Source organism: Acipenser ruthenus, chromosome 21 (assembly GCF_902713425.1).
Source record: "Acipenser ruthenus chromosome 21, fAciRut3.2 maternal haplotype, whole genome shotgun sequence".
Taxonomy (NCBI): domain Eukaryota; kingdom Metazoa; phylum Chordata; class Actinopteri; order Acipenseriformes; family Acipenseridae; genus Acipenser; species Acipenser ruthenus.
In genome coordinates, this window is record NC_081209.1 from 24,135,355 (window position 1) to 24,162,457 (window position 27,103).

Consider the following 27,103-nt stretch of genomic DNA (forward strand, 5'->3'; position numbering starts at 1 on the left):
TTCAAGGTGCCAAGCTGCCATTCACTTTCCTGGCACTCTGCAAAATGTGCTGGTTTAGTAGGTAATACTGCCAGCCACAGCATATAAAGGACGGAACTGACTGATGTAGAATGAATAGCAGATAATGATGAAAATGTTGATTGATGCACTTCAGCACAGTTCACTTTGCAATAATGAAATGCACTATACAGATTTTTGTTAATCTGTTTGAGAGACTCTTAAATGCATCTCCGTAGCAAATCTCTCTTTCTTTTTAGAAATAGAAAAAAAAGTGGTACCCACTTTGCACGGGACTGAGTAATACTTTCAGCGTAATGCGACCCACAAAGATAGTTTAGCTTTGTATTAGCCAAAAATAAAGTGTCCTTGAGCGGGAGGCGCAGGACTTTAAAGCTGGCCTGCTGCTTCTTTTATTTCATGACAACCCATTGTCAAAGGTCTCTGTAGCAAGCACTACAATATGCTTAAACAACGTACATGATAATGAACTGTTGCAGATTTTAGGACCTGAAAAGTAATGATTAACCTAAAAATTATATACCAGTATATTTAGCTAAACAAATTATTTAGACAAAATGTTCTAGCACACTATTAATTTATGTAATTAAAATAATGGCTGCAAATTCGAATTAATCCCAATGGAACAGCTATTAGTATATAATCCTTAGTGTATCTGTACTGCACCCTTTATATAAGCCCTATTAGAACATTTGTTTTTTTAAATAATAGGAACTGGTTACTCTTAGAGGTAATAAAACGGAAATGAAAAGCAGGCTGTTTGACCCATCTGAACCCTGTGTGTTAAAATCAAAGTTGGATCACAGCTGACTCCCCCTCCCCTAATATGTTACCCCATAGCTTTACAGATCAAAAGCAAGTTATACAGCATATTTAAAAACCAGGGCCCAGCTGAGCTCATAGATGTGCTCTGAATGTAAAAGGGGGCTTGAGGCTTTTCACTGGTGCCGGCCTGCTTTGTTGCAATTGTGGGCCCCCACTGCTTTGCTGACACATGCACTGGATAAATACACAAGGTCTGCCTATACACCCTGTGGACATGTACAGCATAACTACATAATAAACAGGCATTTATTAATAATTTTAGCTGTCACACATGGAGAGGGAGGAGGCGTGAGAAGTCAAAAGCTGTCATTTGCTGTGACTAGACAGGCATAATTAAAATGATAAGTGTCACCCGATTATAAGGACTCTCACTTTTCAGAGTTAATCTTGTGTGAAACAACAACTGCATAAATACAACAGCATATATTCCAAAAATTAGTTTCAGATAATGGGAAGCTGATGCTAGCACTTAAGACCTTTTTTTTCATGGCATTCAAATAATGTCTGATGGAGAGGCAATCCCTTACAGTAGAGTAATCCCATTATATATGAATGAATAGATAAATAGGCCTTTGTATGAAAAGCCTGCTTTATGTGTCTCTACGGTATTTTGCAGGGATTAACATTACAAAGCTTTGTACACGCGACTGGCAAGTGCCACAGTGTTCAAATTTAATTCTGAATAAGAAAAGTTTATTCTGAAGCTTTTGTTATTAGTCTGTGTCTGAATTTTGATAACCCTTGTCAGTACTGGTCTAACGTCAGTGGTGGTGTTTTTTTAATAATGTATTAACTTGGATAGATTTTTCCATTTATCTAGAGAGCTACTTATCCAATTGTGATGAAACTTGGTATCAGCATTGCTTAGCAGAACAATATTAGATCCTGGGGATATAAGGAGGTGTCTGTCTGTCTGTATATTTGTTGAACTGCATGTCATGCATATCTGGAAACTTGCTTTTTAACTATTTAAACTTGGTATCAACAAAATTTAGCAGAATTTATTGGGAGTCTCAGACTGTGGGAATATATGGAGGTGTGGCTCTGTCTTTACATCCATCTCACAGGGTAGGTCACATTTACTAGTCTTTTAAAGCATGAAATGTTGCAATAGAAATGTATTACAATTCATAAACTAAAGCGTTTAACACCTGTTAAATAGTACTTGATCAAACTGAAATTGAATGCATCTTTTAATTCTCATTTTATTGCTGTTTTATCTTTGGGTGCATGATTTCCAAATCTATAATTGTAATATAATATCATAATACATAATACAAAAGGAATAAATGAAAACAAAATGGAAAGAGCATCCTGTTGCCTCATCCTCTTTATCCTTTACGTCTGCATTAGGCAACAACACTTCAGTACTCCTAAATATCTGGTACCCATACTGCACATTTTTGCAAGGTTGAGCTATCATGTGTAATTTGCACTGTAGAAAAAAGAGGTCCTTCCTTTGATAAGAGCACTTGAATTTCACATCTGGAACCCGTGTCTGAATACAAACAACTCGCAAAGTCTCTGACAGTCACTTAAGGGCTTAATTATAATTAAAAAACCTGTTGACATAGGCTAAAACAGAAGAACCTTGATAACAATGCAACATGATGCCCCTGACCCTCAACCTTTTGTTTTTAAGTAATTTTAGTATCAAGTTTTCATAAGGAAAAAACAGGATTAAGATTTTCTCCTGTAGACTAGAATTGTGTGAGGTTATTAGTCAATATTATCAATGAACAGAGAGCTCATTGATCTGTCAAGTGAAGCAGTAAAAATGTAAAAATCCAGCGTGGACTGACCTGGCTTGATGAGGCTGATTACTTTGTCAAAAATGACTGATGTTGTGTAGAGCCAAGGCTGGGTGGCCAAAACAATGGTGCTAATTATAGTCCTTGTTCAGCATCGCACAGTACTTAAAATGGCTTCCACCCCTTTAAAAAACAAAATACACTTGAGGAAGCAAAACAATGATCCCTGACCTGGCTTGAATAGGCCAATCATATGGTCTGGATATGGCTGTGGTCAAACAAAACCCCCATCTAATTACAGAGTTGCCCAGCAGCCTTGCTTCATAATGAGGGGTTGGTGGCAGCACTGATGCTTGCCTGACTTTCCTGTTGCCAGCTGGTGTATCACACTTTAATGGAGAAAAATAATAGGTGTGTGGGTGAGTCAAACGAAGGAGAGGCCCAGGCCTCAGCTGGACCTGCATCGGCATACTCATGAATAAAGCTGACTAATCCGCAGCAGAGGCTGTGCAATAATCCTGAAGGAGTATCTCTTTGTTTTAATCCTTCCTTGACCTGCTAGAAAGCACCATGAAGTTCGCAGTACTTGTCAGGCTGTGCTGTTCCACAGATGGCTGCTTCTTTAAGCTGCTGGAGCTGTTGGAGGTCAATATATCAGCATGCAGGAGCTCTCCCGAGGTCAGAGCTGCATAAAACATGCCAAGGCAACCTTAAGGGCAAGTTAGTTATAATCCTTAATATGGGGACACCCCGGCAGCACTTTTAGAGCTCTGCTTTGGAAATCTGGCTTTAACCTTTTATCACACACCTTCCACACCATCGTAACGGCTGTCGTTTTGGAATAATCAGTGTTTTTTGGCCCAAAGAAAAAGAGGCAGTTGTTTGTGTGACATGTTGCTTGTGTTTTTTTTATGTATTATGAATACCTCATAATCTTAGGAGAAATCATATTATAGGCTACTATACCGCAGAAATGATTGGAAAAACTATGCTCCACTTGAGTAAACATGTTTTTAGTCAGCTTTAACAAACCTCGCTTTGTATCATTTTCTGTAAATAACATTTGAAGAATCTTTATTGTATGAGAAAGATGGTGCTGCCTTTTTTCAATCAACTTAATAAATGATTCCCTTTTTACTAATAACAAAACCCTAACATAGCGAAGCATTTGTTTGTGCTATGGTATGTGCACCAATATAGTATTGTAGTTGTTTGCTATAAAACTAAACACAAGCACCATGTGATATGAAATATAGAGATTTAGAACTGGTGAGTGATATGACATGGGAATATTTTTGAACGCTGAACATTTTTATATATGGCTCTGAATCTTTAGTCACTAATAATTTTCAAGCCCAAAGGCAGGCTTCAACATGAAACATTGTACCAATGTGATTGGAATCAATAGTTTTCACACTGTCATTTGTCACATTATTTACAAGCCTGAAAAACAGTTCATTTTGCTCCAGTCCTATATCTCAAAAAATTACTGCAAAGCCTGCCAAACCAACTAGTCTTGAACTGGTACTGTGATGGTTTCTGTAACATAATAAACTGAGGGGCCAATTAAATCTACCAAATTAAGATCCAAAACTTGTAAGTGGCAACCTCGTGGGTGTGCATGAAGCCAAAAACCAAACCAATACAGTAATTTGGGAAGACTGTGATAACCCTGAAATATCTGAATCTCCAATTGTTTGCTAAACCTTGTCTACCTCTAGTACATAGTCTAAACATTTTTGCATCTTTTACTGAAAATGCAAGAGATTGCCAGGAAGCTTTTAGAAGTAGGGCTCAAAAGGGTTATAATGGGCAAAAAAGCCATTAACACTAGTAGCAAGGTCAGATGTTTCCCGTTTGTATGTAATGTTTAGTTTGAGGTAGCTTCTTTTCTCCCTTTCTCCCTCAACCTAAAAAGACTCTTGGGTCTTCTCAGGATACTCCCCTTACTCCTAGCCACCCATTAAGAGGCTGCTTGACAAGGATACAGGGGGGTTAAAGACAAGGAAATGCTGACCAACTTACTGGAAAATGTTCAGCCATTATCAACAAATCAGCCAACTGTAATTCTGGTATATGCTTAAGTTTCTACTAAAGTCGTTTTGTTGTGTGCCTAAAGGGGATGAAGACCCAAAACCTAACAGAACTTAAACAGGATTGAGTGATTGGAAGTATGGATGAATACAAAATAAAGATCAATTAGTGATAGATGCTAGCATTTAATACACAATAGTGTTTAATAAAGAGCTGTTCGACACAAATTGTAGAAAGCTAAGGGGCTAATTTACAAGTAATCTGCCAAAAAAAGTGTTTAATTTAATGCCCACAAAGAATATTGGCCTAATTCCTTCAGATGAAATGCAGTTTTATTTACTATTAGGATACTGTTTTCTGTTAGTTGTTGGAGCATCAATCAACAAAATATATCAGATAGTAAACAAGCACAAGTGTACACCTCAAACACATGGGGAGTGGAAGAAGCAAGTCAAACTATTAAAAAGCTTGCTGTACAAGAGAATAAGTTTTGTCCATTTGTGTTCATTGATTCTGTCAGTGAAACACTTTTTGGGAGTATTGTGCTAAAAGTGAAAGTTTTATTATTGCAAGTGATTAATTGAATTACTTTTGTTTTCCAATGGTGGTGGATATTTCCGTTTAGAAATGTGGGATATCCAACCATAGGCTTATGGCTTTTGTTATTATAAATAAATACATAAATAAAACAAATTTAAAATAAGCTCAGGGCTTTAACATTAATTTCAGTTAAAAATATATATATACTGTATATAAAAGTATGATTTCAGTACTTTAGAAGTGGAATGATTTGCCATACAAGACTATATTGTTAATCCATAAACCTGCATTTTTCATATTGGGTAACATTCTGCATTAAAATAGTTAGGAGTCTTACACAACTTCAAAAATAGTTTTCAATTTGTCAAATTTTTTTTACCACCCATTAAAATATGTAAACTTCCTTATGTCACTATGTGTGAGTGACAAGGTCATTACTAAGAGTGTTAAAGACTGATTTAATTACATTAGCAGCTCACAATGGACATAATAGTGCCAGTAATTATGTAACATAAATACATTAATCATTCAGTGTACAGTAAAAGTGAAATCACTATACTAGTGATCAGTAAAACCAAGTCATTTTGTTTAAATAAATTAACTGCATAACAGTGATTGATTAGACCTATTGATGAATGGGTAGAAAGGGCAGCAGTGTGGAGTAGTGGTTAGGGCTCTGGACTCTTGACCGGAGGGTTGTGGGTTCAATCCCCAGTGGAGGACACTGCTGTTGTACCCTTGAGCAAGGTACTTTACCTAGATTGCTCCAGTAAAAACCCAACTGTATAAATAGGTAATTGTATGTAAAATAATGTGATATCTGTATAATGTGAAATAATGTATAATGTGATATCTTGTAACAATTGTAAGTCGCCCTGGATAAGGGCGTCTGCTAAGAAATTAATAATAATAATAATAATATTGATTGGCTGATAAACTCCCTCATTTGGATTAACATGTTTTAATAGGCTGTGCTTTGTGAGTTCAGTACCATATTACATATATACGCCCAAATGTCTTCAGTGGAGTGATAACACAGCAAACCCTTATTTAAAGTGTGTTAAAATATGAAGAACATATAAAGACACGCTTCATCAGGACGTGAAGGAAACTTTCACATCAAAACTATTTTGTTGTAGAATTATTTTCTGTTTGTAGGTACCACCAGACCATGACTAAAACAACAGTACATTGTGTTATCCCAATTAACCTTCGGGGGAAAAAAGGATTTAACAATAATTGACCCTGGCTGTGAAGATGAAATGTCTTGTTTATATAATGTCAGCTGTGTGAGGTAGACATATGTGCCGTGGCTTGTCTTTGAAAGGCTCAGTTTGGTTAAAATTTCTGATGGTGGGGCCAAACCTTTCTGATGTTTGCCCTTTCCGACATTTTTTCTTCTTGAATAGTGATCCTTGAGTACAAACCTACTCTGTACAAAGTGACATCATGGCAAGGAAACAATTCTATGTCAATAAAAATACAATCCTCCACAATCACCCTCCAAAATACTCTAGCAATTTATGCACGCGCTCTCCTCTCTCTTCAATGGTAATGCTTTTCAAGGCATCATTTGTCATCATTATAGGACAATATGAGCAGCTGTTTCAAACCCATTATCAAAATTGCTGGAGATGATTTCTAGTGTCCTCTTTGCACGTTCAAAAATGATTTCTCCTCCAAAGGCTCTTGCCCCCCCCCCCCCCCACCCCTTGAATAACTCAATAGCAAACTAAACAGGAAGCTCAGAAAATGAGACCGATTTGAAGAAGCTGAGTGGTTGGTAGTGTTTAGGTACAGAAGATACACAAATATTCCCGAAGTACCCACTTCAGCAGCGTAACATGAAAAAATCTTACCCTATAGGATTGCAAAGGCGACCAACTTTATTTTCTCTCTTTAGTTTTGAAACCGACTTAAGTTTTTGTCAGTTTCAGTTGTAGGGCGACCAGTAAAACTTATAAGAAGACAGATGACTAATGTACGGCTATGAAGTGGTCATTCAATTTTTTTATCATGGCTTATTCATTGTGATGCTTACACGGTATGTCATTTCTACATAATCCAACAAATACATTTAACAAAGCAATTTCTATAACAATTTGTGGATATGGTGCACAACAAATAAACTATTGTAAATAGAAACAGATTAGTTCTAGGGAGGAGTGAAACAGGGCAGGGACTGGGCTTGAACCATGCATTCACCAAGCTCATTTGAGTCAGGCTCATTTACTCATGCAGTCATAGAGCTTTTAACCTCATCTCACCGGCAGGGGTCAGGATGCTTAATGGCAGTGCACCATTCAACATTGCCTGTTACAAATAGACTAGATTAAAATAATCAAACTGAAGCTAGAGAGATGGATTAGGAACAATTAGAATAGATACACTGTTTAATATACGTTTTTGAAAAGTTGAAAAGCCTGGTACAAAAGAAATAGTTTAAGGCCAGAAGCATCAGGTCATCCCCACCCTTAGCATCAGACAACCACAGCATGAGCAAGGGTGCAAGAGAATGGCGACGAGGAACTGATCTTTAGTATCTGCCTGATTTTTTGTATAAATACTGTTATACAATGTCATAGTCAGTGTTTGGACACTGACTATGACATTGTATAACAGTATTTTTTTTTCAATTGCCTAACTGGAAATAATGTTTAACTGAATGGCAGTAACACAAGCGCGAATAAATACATTTGAGGTGTAATTATGTTGGTGTCTTTGATATCTGCAGATGGCCTTCAATTAAATACGGCCGTTATGTCCCCCTTAATTCACAAAGTGCAGGCAGCTTTGCAGTTACCTCTGTTGTCTCAACTTTAAAGGTCACTGCTTGATGTCTACTGCCTTTGAAAGAGGATTTCCATAATCATAATGGCTGGTCCCTAGTGGAGCTGTGTGCTAAGTTAACATCAAAGAATCAGTTACAACATTTAGCCATTGGTGGCACTGTTTGCTTTTCAAATGAAACATGGCCTTTCTTGTAATCACAATTCATTTCTAATATTTATATGTTTAATAAACATGGTTAGGAAAGGTCTCAGAAAAGATATCACAAACCTGATCCATAAAGAAATTTATGTCGGAATCTTACAGACTACTACTACCGAGAGAAACTTAACGACATTGTATAAAAGTGTGCAATGTCCTCTAGTTCGTTTCAAATATGTGCAAGTGTAAATGTAATTGCCATAGTTATTTGTTTAAACTTGTACTTCAATGGATTTCCATTCGTAACCACAAAGACCCTTCACATTTAAAGGACTCTTTCACAGAGGTAACCACACTGGCCTGTCCAATTTAGGACAACCACTGTCTCAAACTAACAAGCCCTCTCTGGGGAAATGGCATGTTTTTGTGGGAAGGGCTGCTTTGCAAATACAGTTCATGCATTTCTAAGTGTCACTTCAATTCTGACCCCAGTATAAGACCATCAGAGGTTAAGAGGATGCATTGGTCAGGAGCACTTCTGGACTTGGGTAAAATGGCTTGTCTCAATGCCTGGCCTCAGGCTTCACCATAAGATATATCCATTTATTACAGCAACATTGCTGTGCTGCTTATATTTAGATGTGTACACAAACACATGCACACAATAGGGATAGTATTGGGACACTCAGACTTATTGGAGGTTAGCGTATAGTAGTTAAGCGTAATGGAAATTCCAGCAATGGCCAGTAGCCGTGCATGCTGGTTAGAGCTGGTGACTTTCTGCCTTTCAGCTGGTCATGCTGGTTCAGGAAACTTGATGCTGATTGAGGAGCTGGTTAAATTGGTTAAACAAAACACCACTTGTTCCAATTCCCAATTCTCAGCTCACCAGTAGTTGGGGTTTAATTGTACTTAACGCACTACTAGGGAAACATTTACCTTTCTTATATTTCTCTATTAAGTTAAATCTAAGAATACATTTTTAACTATTCATTTTAAAGCATTATTCTTCCTGTCCTATCTATCTGTAGTAAGTACTATGAATAGGAGTGTAAGCACCAGTGCTATTGTGGCTTTACTGTAATCAATAATGCATATAGCTCCTCCCTAATCGTTGTGTGTCTATATTCAATATTTGACTAAATAAATGCACATGTACTGTAAAATAACAAAGGGTTATAGAGCTTAGTTCTGTGATGTTCATAATAGCATTAGATTTTAAGTTATGGATTTTCAGAGGGTTTTTCGGTTTTTTTCCCCAGACAACGACATTAAAGTAATTTTGGAACTAGCTGACCTTGGCTGAATTTTGTGTCAATGGTTACAAACCTGAACTGCCCAGTACCTGACAAATGAGTCAGAGTGGGTCCATCCATATTCTTTTCTGTAGACTATTGGCTGAAGCCTTGGTCATCCCACCTGCGTGACACCTAGGAATCATGATGAATTGTCTCCAACTCTAGCCCCAGATTGTTTTTTAACATTTAATTTAGTTTCTTCCTGTGCTTGGATGAACATGGCTGTGTTATGGATTTCTACCCTAATGTACTCCAGCAGGTTGGGAGAGGGTGCCCCAGCAAACCGTGGAAATTATAGAGGCCGGATCAATAGTCAAGGTCGCAACCCCTGGATCTGATTCTGTACTCTGCTCTGATATTTTCTCCCCTTGAAAGCCTCTGACTGACTCTAATGTGAAGACAAGTGCATTTTGACGAGGTAGTCCGAAGCTGAGCCTACGAAAGAAAAGGGGTGTATCCATATCCACTTGCCTTCCCCTTCAGCAGTTTTAATCCAGCCAGCATAATAGAAATGACCCTTCATGCATTTGATTAGCTGTAATGTGGCTCGTGCTTCAAATCCAAATTGACCTTTGGAGTAGGAGTGATCAGACAGGAAGAGACACTAATAGAGACCTTTGGCATTCAGCTACAGTGGCAATAGGAAAAAATAATATTGTTCAAGTTTGGAAATGAAATAAAAAAAAGACTAATATGAATCTTGTGAGTTACTGCTCCGTTCTACAGCACACATTGTCAAAGTGTGATTGCCAATGTCAGGTCATTATATGTACTAGGCAAAATAAGTGAGAAATACTGCCCTTAAACATTTATTAAGGACAATATTGTTTTTTTTTTTATTTAAAAAAAAGTTTTCAATAATACATTATCTGTATTATTCTTAAAAAAGCACATTCAACTTTATAAAACGATTCCATACAAGAATCACTTACCTGGAAGCTACCCATTACTGCTACACAACATCACAATGAAGAAATGCAGTAGGGAACTGTTGGAGACTTTCCTCATGGCTTAGAAATAAGACTTTTGAATATCCTATATGTTTATACAGAAACCTAGTCATTCAGCACTTGTGGGATGTTGGCAAGAAATGTATTAGTTAGTACATCTCCAGAGCTGCTCCTCACACAAAGATACTGTATACATCTTAGCTAAAATAGTTAAATAAACAGTCATTGAATAAAATACAACCAGAGAATGAATTAAACAAATCCCTGCGCTTGAGCAGTGTCAAAATCCATAAGGCCTAAAAATGTGGTCTGCTGTGTTTTGATAGTCCTCAGTAAACTTATCTAAAGTGCTCTTGTTATTCTGCAAAGCTGAACCTGTTGTCTTTGTCAGCCACTTTGCTACTGGTAAAGCTGTTTTGTCTGACAGCACAGGCTTTTTGTGTGAAAGCTGCAGTCATCACAATCAAAACTCCACCGTTTTCTCAGTTTCTATCAAAGATTTCAACCCCCACCCCCTCCTCCTCCATCCAAAGCAAAATTGCCCTTTTATTTTTTTGCGGGCATAAAATTATGGCCCTGGGAAAATTGGATGCGTTTCTGTTGAGGGAAATCAATTTTCTTGCTGCCATATATGATCAACATGTCACAGTCATCACATGGATAATAATAGTAAAGTGCAACTGAAATGGCTGGTATTACCAGCTCCTGGAAGAAAAGGGACCCAGATAACTCCTCTTTCTCTTTAGAAAAATGTTTGCAATAGCAGAAACAAAATGCAAAAGGGAGTTTTGATTACGCCTTCAAATGGAATCTAACCTTAACTATGACAGCTGTGTTGATATGTGCTGGGAAAAAAAAAAAGAATTCCAATAAGACGGTCTATGTTTCCTAGTGTTTAAATCCCTCTGGATCCTTTTCAATCAGCCTCTTAATGGGTGGCTAAAAGAAAGGGGAGTATGAGCAGTCTAAGATGACCCTGGGGTCTGTTTAGGTTGAGAGAGAAGGAGCTGCATCTTAATTTGGTCACCATAACCTAAAGGAAGCATCAAGTCTGACCTTGCTACTGGTGTAAATGGCTTTTCTGACTATCATTCCTTGCCACTTAGCATAGTTTGCATCCAGTCTCTGAAAGCTTAAGCTTCCTGGCAGCCAGTGGAAAAATCATTGGCCAGAATGCACACAAACAAAGAATACAGGGCACCAAAAACATCTAAAATAACTTGCAATCACCCTGCAGTCCCATTAACTAATCCATTAAAGAAGACTCATTTAAGCTCTGTCCTTTTGTATGACTGTAAGCAGTCAGGCTGTGGGTAAGTGCTGAATGAGAGATCCCTTCTACGCTTGGAGTGTGTAGGCAAGAGAGCTGGAACCCTCTGGAACATAACTGGAACCTACTATGACCTGTATGCCAAATAAAATGAAGAAAACTACTGAATTATACAAATTCATATCTGGACCTTCTTAAGAGGGCCCCCTAGTGTTCCGGTTTCAGATTCATGCGTACAAATCTTGTCATAGTAAAACTTTCATCCACGCATACTTACCGGCAGAGCCCTACATCATGTTAAATTAAATTAAATTACAGATTGCTTGCTGACTCATTACCCTAAGGCTGGGCCTAGTGGACTGAAAAGGGCAATGGGCAAAACGTTTGTGTACATAATTCTGTATCATTTATGTAAAACAAAAATACAGGCGGGGTTGTAATCCGTTTAACAAATACATGTACATTTTGCTATGTAAATGCAGATTCGGGTATGGTATGCTACATTTTTTTTTTTTTTTTTAATTTAGTCGTCGCCAATTATTTTACCCCGGTTTTTCACCCCAATTTAGCATGTCCAATTATTATCTGTATCCTCGGCTCATCGCTCGCAACCACCCCCCCCCCCGACTCGGGAAACAGAGGCTGGAACACGCATCCTCCGAAATGTGCTCCTGCCAAGGCCGTCATTTTTCACACTGCAGATCCACAGCAATGCCACCAGACCTATAGTGCCGGAGGACAACACAGATCTGGCGGCCCCACTGCAGAGCCACTCCTGGTCACGGTCGGCTGTGAAATAGCCTGGATTCGAACCTGCGATCTCCAGGCTATAGGGCACATCCTGCACTCCGCGCGGAGCGCCTTTACTGGATGCGCCACTCAGGAGCCCCCGCTTGCTACATTTTTTAAGATTTAAAAGACACTGACAAATTTATGTTTGCCTTTCTAAAATGAAATACTTCCAAAATACTATAGTGCATACTTTAAAAGGACAGTGTTGCACAGTGATTGTCTGAGTTTTAAGAACAAATACTGGCTGCCTGGCTGTCTGCAGTAGTTTTGCTTTCTTGTGTTCTGCTGTAGAATGGAAACATTGAGGTGAGGTCAAAAATAGTTTAGTGCATGTTTGATCATGCATACAGGGCCTGTAGTATCATAGTAATTGGACCTTGTATTCTGGCCTTTAGACATAAGAGAGCTCCTGCTTTCAGGACTATGAGTTCTGTTTGAGTTTTAATAGCAACCCACAGCAACAGTCTTCATTGTGAAGGGTGGCCTTGATACATAATGCATTGATAAGTGTTCCTAGTCTATACAAAAATACATCCTTCAGCTATTTCCCCTGCAACACCACACCTGGTACCTCTAGGATTTCATGTATACCAAGATAAAGTCGGGACATCAGCTTATTCCTTTGGAGACTTCTCTCAGACAGTAAACAATGTTGCTGTGAAATCTAATCAAAGTTTGTACTAACTTGCTGTGCTCATTGTGTTCGTATACATTAGGCTTAATAAATAATTGGGCATGGCTAGGGAAGCAGCTCCTCCTCCTGCCTTGTTATCACTGGCTTTGATGAGAGGGAGAGATACACGAGGGAAAGTCTGGGAATTATCTTTGAAATGCTTATTTTCCCCTAAAACAATCTTCTTCTAGTAAATTATTGAACCATTCCTGCTGTACTTTGTTGTTTGGAATGGGTTGGAGGTTATCAAAGAGAGCATTTCTTAGCGCCATCAGAATGTTATCAGACCCAGAAGTTAACATTTCTCAGATATATTTGCAGGAGTTTGTTGGCTAACAGAAATGCATACACTCCACCAAGATAATAAAATGGTCACAGCTGTAAAGGTATTACTTCCAACAGGCTGCATAAATCAGTTTATAGAAGGTATAGATTCCCTGAAAGAAAAAAAATGAAAAAACTACAGTGCTGCCACAGACTCCCTGCCATATCCTCCTGTGTTACACCACAGTGCCGAGTTCTATATCTTGTAATCCCATGCTTGCCAGGGGTATTTTTTGAAAAATCATTACAAACAGCATTTATCTATTTCTTATTACAGCCTACCTTTTTTTACACACTCGAGCAACAGAAATTCTTTTTGCACCATAGCAAACACGCAGGTTATAAAATGCTACGATGAATGTTATTGAATTATATCTGCATGTTTTGTGTGAGACATGTCTGTATATTCCAGATACAATTTGTAATTAATCTATTGTAAAAGAAAATCTGAAATATACAAAAAATGTTCCCAGTGTAAAATAAAACTTTAGTATGCTTAAGGGTATACAGTAATACATTAGCTATATCAAGACCAATTACAATTTAGAATCAACTTCTAAAAAATAAACCATACACCACCATTTAATTTGTGTTAGTTTAGCTAATTCCTTTAATTGCTAACTGAAATGGCTGCTGAAGTACTGTAAAAGGTCAAACAGTATACAGCAAAGTGGTTTACAGTTTACATATCTGTTACAGTATATCTTTAAACAAGTTAAATAAAAGGTAATTTGCGAGACGTTGTTCTTGTGATGAGGACATCAGACAAGATTAGGTTTTAAAACATACATTGATATCACTGTGAAGTGTGGGGGGCAAATTATACCTGCTAGACATGACGAAATATGCCTGGTCTGTCACGACTTCCATCCAGATATGCCAATACAACAATACACTTTAAAAAACCTAGAGTTGAAAAGGCAGTGGACACCTTTGTAAAAAAAAAAAAGAAAAAAGAAATAGGACCAGGGGGTTGAGCACAAAGGCTGTATTGGGCTGAAAGAAGAGGTGAAAGTAGTTTGTGGCTGCATGGTACAGACACTGTACAAGCAAAATCGGATTGAAAAGATGGAATCCTGTAAGTGGAAATCAATAAATGGAGACAGACAAAAAAATCATAGGAAGCATGGAATGGTAATAAAATAGAATACTGTTAAATACAGGAGAAAATAGGGCATACAAAGAAGAAGAGTGTTGTTTTTTTCAAGTATTTGGGCTGCGTCTTCTTTGTATTGTGTTTTGGTTTAGTTTGAGATAATGGATGAATTCACATTGAATCTACTGAGGAATAGATACAACAAAGCAGAGTAACCAGTAAAAAAATGCTTGGTAGCAATTTAGGTAACCGGGCATCAATGAACATGCAATTTTTGCAAAAAGTTAGGAATTACCAATAGTTTCTGTTCTCACAACTTACATCTAAGCGACTGCAAAATTGCATGAAAAGTGACAGATGTAATGACATTATAACACTATGGTACAGGCAATTTTCATCTAATTACACACCTATCCACCAGTAATTACCACGCAAGAGCAGAGGCGTCTAGTTTTGTAGTTACCGAGCAATTACAGTGTTATTACATAGTCATTCACCCTTAAATCTACATTGCTAGAAAATAATTTACAAAAGAATAGGATTTGTACTCGGGTAGTAAAACCTGTTTGTTTTACTTTGTGTGTTGTGTTTATTGGTGGACAAGTACCATGAAGCAAGCATAAAGTATCAGAGAAAAAACGATTTCACTTGAAGTACTGGCACCCACACACTAGTATAGATTTGTATGGTTCCCCTGACAGTGAAGTGTCTGGAACAGTTCCATAATCTATTCAATCTTTTTAGCGGCTCTTTAAATTATAAGCAGCAGTCAATTGTTTATTTCAAGTGCTTTCAATGGCACAAAAAAAGGTGGTTTAATTGTATTTGAAAGCTGCTGAATATCAATGGAGATCAATGGTGGCCTATTGATCTGTTTATGCAGTTCAACATGCACAATATCAGATTCAAGCTGTGACATATTTAAATACTCTGCCATTGATCAGCCACTGTTATGATCCAGCTCAGATGATGTTGGAGATGATTACAGGAAACTCTGTTTTAGTTTGTTCAACCAATGCCTTTTGTTTTTTAAAAGGCTTAACGATTGACAGCTGATCCATAGGCCAAAGCCAAAGAGGCAAGTGAACAAATTCTCATCAAACATTCCCATACCATTTGGGTATTTTGACTGTACGTCATACTTATCAAAATAGGGGCTGTATTTAACCCTGTCAGCTCTCCATAGCAACAGCACATAATTCCTGCTATTTAGTTATTGTTTAATTGCTACCAAAGGCATCTTTGTCTAAACTAAAAAGGGTTAACCAATGTCTAGGCCTTATCGATCTGTGTGTGTCGTTGCTATGCAGAAAACAGGGAGAAAGAGAGAGCCGACACAATAAAATCTTTCATCAAAATCTACCCATTTTTAGGATGGAGCGTGTGTGTGTGTATGTGTGTGTGGTGGGTTATTTTACTACAACATTTCCACTGTTTGTCTTTCTAATGGAAATTCTTATTCTACTGCACATGTTTCTTTTTTGTTAATGATTGTAAAGTAAACAATGATGATAGGATCACCTGCAAGACCAAAGACAGAAAGATACAGTACATTTAATCTTATAGTACAGATTTATTGGGGATCTGTTGCGTTTTGAGTTTAGAGGTAATTATTTAGACTCATACTTAGCTCCATTGAACAAAACAGCCCTGGTCATTGCATTTACTGGGCTTCTAAATGTTTTACTTTTTTCCCCTTGCAGAATTACTGCTATAGAGCAATACAGCTGCAGCTGAATCACCTAATATTAAAGCCACATATTGATCACCATGCAATCTTCTCCCTTCCTACCCCCTCTTCCTTGTGACAGAATGGCTCTTGATTGCTCCCAGTCAAACAAGCAAGCACACCATATTTTTCACCTGCAAGTAGATTTTATTGTATGTCAATGTTGTAATAGCTGGTTTTCTTACACCACATACAATGTAGGCAAAAAAAAATATTTTCTTCACACCGTGATTTACTGCAATGAAATGCTTAAAGGTGTCCACTAATGACAAAAAAGCATTTGATGTATTTTATGGATGTTTACATGTTATAATGTTGCTTAGAGGTAATACATAAGAGCTTTAGCACATCTTACACATAGGCACATGTGTGAAACTAGGATGTTTAATCATTTTACTGACCAGTGGTCATGACTTTCATTAACTAACATTAACTATCAATTAACAAAGGTGTGTTCAATTGAACTAAATGGTGCTGAAATTATTCAAAAAGGACTTCAAAGAAAGCAAACCCCTCTAACAGTGTAGGTGAGTATTTCCTTCAGTAACAACATATACACTTCAGGGGGTTGATTTTCTATTGATTTGATTTATAGTATTAATATCTGGTATTAATATCAATTAAATAGACCTAATTTTTTCTTAAATGATCAATTTATTCACATTTTAATTATGCTCAAAATAAAAGGCTGCATGGTACTTTCAGTATTCAGAAAGTTCAGAAGAAGGGATTTAATATACTAAATAAATAAACATGTCTTTCAAAAAGGATTTATATACCAAAAAACCCAAATAGTTTATTTCACAGTGACGCATACAAAAATATATTTTCTACCACATAAACATAGTTTCTAGTGAAAAGCTCTTGACCTAGAGGTTTATGAAAAGCTTATATTATTATAATTGCATCTGTGCAAGGACTGGATAAAGCTTGGCCAAAACAAATGCATGTCTCTGGAAACATGAAAGTGCTTGGAGATTATTTCAGCTGTCTCCCAGCACCGAATTCAGCACATAGACAAAGAGCACAAGTGTCAAGCAGAACAGAAAAACCTTCACCTCGCTGGTATACAAAGAACAAAACCTTGACTTGGCAGCACTAAGACATTAAAGTGGATTTTTTTTTTTTTTTTTTTTTTTGCTTTGCTTCGGCTACAATCTCAAAGATATTTAGACAGAAATATCTTGACATTTCAAACCTTAAATCTTTTAATAAAGCAGAGGTCTCAAACACAAAGTCCAGAAGCCAAATTGATTTCGGGTCTCCCAAAGGCTGGGATGGTGGGTTATCAAGTGTTTTTATTTTCATTTGTATGATTCTGGGGCTTCAAATTGCGGGCCAACAAATTTCTTTTTTTGTTGTTTTGTTACTTTTTTGTACCCAAACCATAAATTTAAATCGGACATGTTACGCTTTTTTAATGTCTAGCAGCAGTTAATGTTCCCCTAATTCACACAAAACCACATATTTTCCCCTGCAAATCAAATGACAATATGGCATTTCCTAAAAATTGAGTTTGACACCTCTGAAATAAAGAATATTGGTGCTTCTTGTATAGTATTGCATTAAAAATAAACTGATGTAAAAATAATCAACTATACTTTTTGTAGCTCAATCCAAGGCTTCACTTTACTAGCCTCCCTCAATGATAAATACCTAAATCTGATAAGGTTTCAAGATCCTTGCAAAAGCAACACATCTAATGGGAAGATGGTATACCTCATCCTGTATTTTGGGTCAGTTTCATGTTTCAGCTCTTATTTTAAAAGTATTTCGAAGAGAACAGTAATCTAATTCCAGCTCTCCATTACTATCACTGGAGAGGATGAGGCAAACACATAAACATGAAGGCCATTGTCCTACTTTCTTTGTGTTTTTGGTAGCCGTGTTGTAATCACCACCAATGGCACAGTAAAGCCTAGTGCTGTTAAAGCTGCCCCATGTTCAGTTTTAGATTAAAATATGATTCCTGGGAGATTTTTAATAGATGTGTCTGCCTTACGAGCAATCCGCTTCACGCAATGTTGGCTTGCTAGTTTGGTTAAAAAATAATTTCGTAAATCCTCCCTGTTGTACCTTTCCATTCACTAAATAGTTTGTTTTAAAGCAACATGTTATCGCAAACATTTTTATTTTGCAATTCAGATCCACACTGTATATCTCCAGCTTGAAGAGATATGAAGAGTCAGCATGAAGTTCAGCCAAGAGCTGCAAATACTGTCCTTTTATTCCACAGAATACCATTCCATATGGCAGAAAATGCATGCAACTGGGCTGAGAGCAACAGCACTTATTACATTTGTGATTCTTCAAAGACTTCGTTTCATATTGATTTTATGTCAAGGTTACCAGCTCATTCAAGCAGAGTACACTGCTTTTTAAGGCAACTGGACTGACTTGAAACACACCATGTTCAGTGCAGAGTCCACAACCTTGAGTTGAAAAAATTAAATTGACTGGGAATGTTGAAGGGCTGCCATGTGTGAAACCTTTGAGATTTAGTGTCACTGAAAAAAAAGACAGCAAAGGTCCAGGTAAATTTAAAAATTTAATAGGGTTTTAATTTGAACAAATAACTAAGAGGTTAACATTTACAGACAAGGTAAAAGTTTTTTCGACGCATGATCTGAAAAAAATAAAAATAAAATATGCTATGATATTCATAGCCATCTCTTTCTCAAACATTACCTTTCCTGGGATCTATTTTCTGTGCTGGATACTAATGAGTCTTGTTAGCAGAAAAAGATTTCAGGAAGCTGTGTGTTTAGGCGTAGTTTAGGGAGATAAGAGTGTTGACCTTAAATCGGATGAGCTGTATTTAACACATCTGACTGTTCCTTAGCTGAAGGCTTCGCTGATTGCTCATGAAAGCCTGTTTAACTTGGGAATGGATTAATCCTTCTTGCAGGGTAGATGCTGGTTTTGGTAAGTGGCACATCTAGTGATAAAGTAATAAACGAGTTGGAAAGGCATGCTGCGTTTTGTATTTTTTATCTTAATTGGGATTGCTTTACATAACAGCAGTAGCCTACCTAAACAAATCCAGTGAAGTTACAATGTGCAGGTAGTGTGCACACTATGTATTCATGTTGTAACTTAGGGCTCCAAGCTGTGCCTAAGGGCAAAGTTGTGTCCACGAGACCACAGTGTGGTTCCACATAATCTGGAATACTGCAATACTAAGGCAGTAGTACAGGGGAAGTAAAGCCATTGCAATCTACTCCTCTGTTTTTCACTCTCTGCTTTTGTGGCTTTTGAAAAATCTGTATTTGAATGCTATTTTTACATTTTGTGTCACACATTGTGTCACAAATTCAGTGGTTTCCTGGTGAATGTTATTCATTTTAAAATAAGGTTGTAAAGGTGTAGGTCACCTGAGAGCGTTGTGAGGCATTTAGATCATTTAGAAATAGAAATAGAAGGGAGGTAGCGACAGTAGCTTTAAAGAATACCAATGGTTTCTATGACACAGTGCTGTGTGTTTGTACGATTGATTAGAACTGTGATTAGACTGGCTGGAACACACCGACATAATGTACAGTAACTTCAGCGGTAACTTTCTTCAGCCTACCTAGGTACCATATCAATTCACTGAGGTATATAAAGTGCTGACATTTAAGAGCTATCCACACACTATCTGCATGCTGAGCTCAATGGTTTTCTTTACCTATTTCTACTGGACTGTTTCCAAACAAAGTCCACAGTGCCCAGAGACATTGCATTAGCAGTTTGGAAACACAACAGGTGACCAGAGGAGCTGACACTGGAGCCATGGTGCTTGTCTGTCTGCTTGGAGATTTCTCCAGGAGACTTAACTTGCTGTTGACAGTGAATTTTTTGTTTTGTTTATATAATCTTTATAGAAAATTCAAGTCTCAATAAATTAGATCTAGGTGAAAGCCTTTGATGTGATCAAAGTACAATAGTGATGACCATTAATAAGTAATATTAAAGCCAGCAAGATTCTATAGACTTCCAGCCTGCTGTCTCCACCTCGTTCATATCAGTGTTATAAAGCTAATCCAGCAGCCGGATGAATATTAATAAATTCACTTACTTGCATTATATTCTTCACACACCCCAAGCAGGCTTTTGTTCCATGCCTACACATATAAATGTGCCAAACTTGTTAATATTTAGCTGTTTCATAATGTTGTTGTTTTAGTCCACATTTCAGCAATGCTTTTAGATTTCTTTTGAAATAATTGTTGGAACAACTATGTTGCACTGTATTTCAGAAGAGAATAAAAACCATTCATGCCACAAAGCTGATGACCCACCTTGACCCACATTTTTTTTTTTTCTTCTAAATTTCAAAATATAAACTTGTATGCGCATAAGAACCCTTAAATAAACACTGAAGTAAAAACCCTGAACCAAAAATGAATGCACTAGATCAACTAATGTACATAAAGCTCAAGTGAAGCTCAAAGGTAGAGTGGTGCAGTATGATGGAACAACACCCATGTTCCCAAGGTAGCGCAGATCCATGTCAAACAGGAGCAGTCCAGGAATCCCCCTCTCCTGAGGCTCTGGAAAGGTCATGGAGGAGGGGCAGCAGAAACTCGATCCACAGATGAAATGAAACAAACAGTGTTAAACAGCAAAGGATGCATCGCACAAATGGAATCGACTAAGTCTTGCACTTATTGTAATGGCAGACAGGCTAATGATGACTTCAGTCAGACCAGTGGCTCCCTGCAAATACTGGGGTGGTGGGCATATTGGGGGCAGTGTTGTATAATTGCAAAAGTTTGTATGCCAATCATTTATCCAAAGGGTTAATGATACAAAGAGACTGCATAACTGTGAGATGAAAGCAGGTAAACGAATTACAAAAGCTCTAAGCATGGTATATATAAAATATTGCATATGTGTACTGTATGTATGTATGTATGTTTGCAAACAGATAGAAAACAGTATAAGAACACACAGACAAGAATACTACATGATAGATAATTATGCTTTATAATAAGCAGCTTGAGGAGAAATTCCAGGAGTTAAATGCTGCTGCCATCTACATGGTCAAGAGACTGCATATCAAGGAGGGAATTATACATGTACATTTACAAATAAAGAACTTCAGTAATAATTGCAATGCACTTTGCTCTGCCTTAAATCAGGTATTGGAATTACACCCATTGTCTAGACAGTAACAATACTAAATATGTAACAAACTGAGTGCTTGATCATTTTAAAAGCTGCATAGCTACAGGTAAATACACTTAATATTTATGAGAGATTTGGGATAATACACATGGTGCCATTTAAATATATATATATATATATATATATATATAGATATAGTAAATGACACTCACCCACTTGGGTTCGTTGCCCCTTTAAAAATTGACCCAGCACACAGAAATGGATTTTTACAGCGCGGTTGCGCTAATTTTTAATAAACACAAAATAAACAAACTACAAAACAAACACCTAGCTCTGTACGAGCACTAACTAAACAAACAGGAACCTAACTAATAAGCCGGACAGCTAAGCTGTTTACCGGCTAAAACAAAACACCAAAAAGAACACACAGTTACTTCCTTTTTTTTTTTTTCCACAATACGATTGACTACACCAACAATCGGGCTTCTTACTTCGTGGCAGCCTCGAACACACTGGCTGTCTTTCTTTTAAACCCTGCACCTGGCTCTAATTTACAATTAACCAGGTGCAGGTGATAATTAAACTAATAAAACAATTAACCAGGACAAATGTGCATTCCGCACATGTTTTTACTGCAGAGAGGTTTTAACCCCCTCCCTGCTGTCTCACAATATATATATATATATATATATATATATATATATATATATATATATATATATATATATATATATATATATATATATATATATATATATATACTGTATATTAAATAGCATACATATAATAAATATATAGAAAAACTGTATATAATAATACATAAAGTTAGAATGATATTAAGGCTTGATTTTAGCAATAGTAACAGTAACAAAAGTTAAAAAAATATCTTCTTAACACAAAGGTAAAGATGTAAGAAAATGATAACATTTTTTTATTCTTAACTTTATTACACAGTATTACATACTATTCTTGAAGCATGATTTTACTGGTATTTTAGTTCAGTTTATAGCACACATTTCAACCACAAAATAGATTTATAGGTTGCATACACTGTAGATTTTTCAAATGTTAGCTGTATAAAATATAGGTGTGAATCATGCTGTTTAAAAAATCATTTTTAGAAGTTAATAAAAGTCTTCTATGAGAATCTCAGTCAAGGCACCTACAGCTATGGCCAAAAGTTTCACATCACCTAGAATTTTAGGATTTAGAACATCATTAAACAAACAAACAAAAAAACCTACATGAACATAATTTAGATATTTTATTTACAAATAAACTACAAAATGATATCGCAAAAGTCAACCGGAAGCCATTTCGAAATGTCACAGAAGTTTATGGAAAACTACAAAGCGGTATGTAATTCAATATGTTAACGTAACATCATTCAGCAGGTTTCATTCGACTTTATGAAGAAAAATGTGTTCATTCTACAGGGTGATGCAAAACTTTTTTCCATACCTGTACTAACAACTGGCGAACAGCATCTTAACCACTGTACCAATGGTTTGATCCCCGTGCAATAGTGGCTCAGCAGTATGCACAATAGCAGGGAGTGTCACACTAGAAAACACTGCCTGTTATACAGTATATGCATAAGAAGTCAATGACAGCATGTGCTGACTACCATTCAGACAGCATACAAACACTCACTTACTGTAAAATATTTACAAAACTGGTTCCAGTAATGAATCTACCCACATGATTATATATATATATATGGATCCAGCCTGCAATAATGAGTGACGACCTTCATGGAATCGGATGGGTTCCATCAGCACAGCTTACAGCAGTCAAACTGAACTTCTTTCAGGCCTCCTAAATAAACAAGAAATAAGAGACATAACACTCCATATAATACACTGGGCTTTTAAATGTACAATAAATAGTTTAAAGATATAGAGAGACAGCGGATTAGACTTGTTAGTTTGGGAGTTCAAAGCCTAAATCAGGTCAAATGAGTTATGAGGGCTCAGACAATCAGCAAGAGCTTGGTAGGAAGACTAACGTACTTTATCATTGAGGTTTGGTGAGCTCTTCAGGGCAAAAAAGCTTAAGGAAGACTGTGATGGGGTGCCAGCTCGCCCCTATAAATATGTGTTTGTTGTTATTGTTAGTTTTACTGTTTTCATTATGTTTTTGTGATTCTTGGTTTGTTTTGGATTGGCAGGGAGGGGGTTAAATTCCTCCCTGCAAAATACATGTGAGAATGTGGCTGGAGCCTTAAGTGTTTAATTGTTAATTATTAGTTAATTGGGCTCCAGCCACAGACTATAAAAGGGCAGCTGAAACCCTTTGTTGGAGAGAGGAGTTTTTGGGTGAGTTTTGTTTGTTGGTGTGCTGTGCTGTTTAGTTTTGAAACAAGAAACTGTAGTGAAGGCTAATGCCCAGCCTACATTTCTGTATTTTGTTTGAACCTTTTTGTTGGCCCTTGTGCCTGTTTATTTGATTATTTTTTTGTTTAATAAAGATCATTATTTTGCCCCTTCCACTGTCTCTGAGCCTCAAACCTCTGTCATCCTGCCACAAAGACTAATGTACTTTATCATTGAGGTTTGGTGAGCTCTTCAGGGGGTATGCTTTATACCTTTAAAGTTAAGGTTGGGCTATCGTATCTTGAACTTGTAGAAACAATGATAGGCCATTACTTGTCTTTATTATACAATCCCTGCTAAGACTACATATTGCAAAAGCAGCCAAAGCTGGTTTATAAACAATGTTATCTGGAGTGCTCCTTATTCGCATTGCACTGATACTGATAAAGGGAACATCTTCAGTTCCAGTTGCACTTGCAAGCCTGCACAGACTTGCGTTTTCACCAATCATCATCTTATCAAACAAGGATGAAAATATATTCCATTATCCATATAGTTTGAACACTTGGTATATGGAGAGTCGACATACATCGTTCCACAATAAGTAAGAAAAACGTATAGAAACAGCTGAAAATGTATATGATTTATATGCTTTTCAGTTAAGGCTTCTGTTATATCATGAATCAATTGCCTGGCAAGTAGTACCTTAATATTTTATGAAGCCACAATCTGCTGTTAAATCTGCACTTAAGTGATTTTGTCACAGTAATTTAATTTGACTCACTAATGAATTATTTTTCAAAAACAAGCTTTGATAGACAGTTGAAAGATAAATCATTAAAATTGAACATTTTGGCTGCATTTTATTTTTTTCTTTCAATTTGATTCCAGAATTAACCAACTAATGTTAGGATTAATCAAGCATGCTGGATAACGTCTTCATGTTTGCTTCACTGTTTAATAATACGATTGTATATTTGCTATCTGAACAGCAGTATTTATCTTGAACATCTTCTGGGCCAGAGCAGAATGACAGCTTCACTGGTGTGTTACCATGGGATCTAACCAGACTATACATTGCAGTATATGGAGAAACTGAGAGCCTATTGTTCCCACCAGTATCACAGTTACCTATAGATAATGAAGCCGCACTGCAGCAGCAGCACAGGATCTATATTTTCTGTAGATCAATTTTTAGCTTCATGTTGGGATATTCCTGGCATTAAACATAATCCTGTCATTATTCAAAACGACTTGGATAAAGGCCATTATTTTGTACTTTAGCTGCCATAGTTGGGGAATTAAAAAAAACTGAACCTGCTAAACGTAATCATTGTTAAGATTAGTTAAAAAAAAATTACTGAAATTCAACGTGCCCTGTTAATTTTAGGATTAGCAGGTTAATCCTAGAATGAACCAATTGCAGACTTTTAACAGGTGTTATTAAATATATATATATATATATATATATATATATATATATATATCACAGAAAAATAAGACACATTACACACAGTAAAGGATGATTATACACTGTACAATATTGTCAATAAATACATTTCAGATATCCTGCAGTGTTTCCAGCAACAATCAAGATTCAACGACTCAGTTCAGAAATGCAGGATGCTGGCTTTAAAACGATTTTTGCATCTGTTTCCAATGATTTTTCTTTCTTTCTTCAAGTAGCAACATTGTCAATACAGTCAAATTCCCTTTGAACTGAAAGAGGTTGTTATACTGTAAGTAGCTTAATTTCTAATCACAGAATTTCATCCTCACAAAGAATGATAAATAATTCATGCCACTGACTCTTTGTTGCGTGTCCCTGAACTGCACAAAGCTGGAAAGCTGATAGCTGTGTCAGGACAGCACCAAAGATCTGACTTGACAAGTGACTAACAAGTTTCTTTCAGTCTGTGCTAGCTGAAGACAATGGCACAAAGGTACATAGTGTGCCGTAAAGAAAAAAAAGCAAAACAGTTTCTCAATAAATATGTGCTTTTAGCTAAATTATAACCAGGTCATTTTACAGTGCTGACCACCTCCCCACCCCCATTTATTCCTCACACTTGCTTGTCCATTCACGCCTATCCATGGATCAATATGAGCAATTCTTTGAGAAATACGATGTCTCCATGGCAACCAAGCCACAAATTCTCTATGGAAAGCAGTGAGACCAGTGGTAAAGCCTCCAGAGATTGCCTCAGACTTGCAATGTAAGATGTTCTAAAATGCAGGGATGGACACAAGAAAAAAGGAAGTGTGTTGCTTTTTATTAACATGATCAAAATAAAAAACAAACACATCCTTAATATTTTCTTAGTTTCCACCTTCTTTGTGTCCTTATTTATTTACAGAATGCTGAAAAACTGCCTAAAGGCACTCCCAGGATATTAAGTCCCTGTTAAACACTGCCATGTCCAGCATTTTAACAGGTTATAACACTGCGTCATGCCTCTTCACTATAAATGCCTGTTTTTACAAACTGTCATTTTTTTGGTATTGTTTGACATTTTAAAAGGATCCAGTGGGGCTTTTTATAATTCCCCAGCATACACTTGTTTGAGACAGAACCTCTCTTTGCAAAGTGACTGTCCTGAATCCTTAGCAATAATAGGTTTCATGGAGAAATACACCCAGGGCATTCCTCCTAGGCTGCATTTGATCCTAGGCTTTGAACCCGGGCGATGAAGAAGAAAGATCTGAACCGGTTCATGACACATCAATCAAGGTGAGGCCACCAATTCAAACGTGCCTTGTTGAAACTTTATTCTATAGTGAATTGAGACATGAGCTTTGGCAAAATTTCAGTAGTAAATTCTGTCTGCAGGGAAATCAAATTCCCTGATTGGCGGTATTTAAAAATGTACTGTTGCTCATTTCGGTGGAAAAGGAACAAGACAGTGTGTTTCAAATCAGGTGGAAGGCAAGGAGTTGAACTCCCAAGGAACCTTAGTACAACGGAGAGCACAGAAAGATAACTCCACCACCGTGTGTCCAATCTAAGTTGTGAGAGGACCTGCGGGACATGACATGGATTTGAAACTGCACCCTTTTACTGAATATTAAATCTGGGCTGCTCTCCTGAGGGAAGGATCAGGGGGACTGTTTGCAGCTGCTCCCTGTCAGAGCCGTCTGTGAGATTTGGAAATCTCTTAACTAAGCTGACAGGCTGCAGATAGGATAAATCAAAAATATGATACACGGATCAGCACACAAAGATGCAAGGGGTATGCAGAAACCAGAGAAAGCCAGCTCACAAAATATCAACTGGAAAAAAGAACACTTTAACCCTGCAGTTGACACTTAATAAATAAATACAAACTCACTCAATAATACATTTCAAGCAGTAATACAGCGTTGTGCTATTTCCCCCTGTTTATTAGTGTTGTTATAGCACCTAGAAATGCTTTAGATTCACTAATTCCTACCACTCATTTAATGCAGT

At 37.0% G+C, this 27,103-nt stretch overlaps 1 protein-coding gene across 1 annotated transcript in view; it reads right to left on the bottom strand.

Moving 5' to 3' along the window:
• Positions 1–22,121: 22,121 nt before the first annotated feature.
• Positions 22,122–27,103, bottom strand: part of LOC117427726 (WD repeat-containing protein 72-like) — a 69,321-nt gene continuing 64,339 nt past the window's right edge. Inside the window, exon 20 of the mRNA XM_058995163.1 lies at positions 22,122–23,158. Within this exon, the coding sequence (XP_058851146.1) occupies positions 23,115–23,158 (44 nt within the window). The 3' untranslated portion in view covers positions 22,122–23,114. The remainder of the gene's footprint in view (positions 23,159–27,103) is intronic.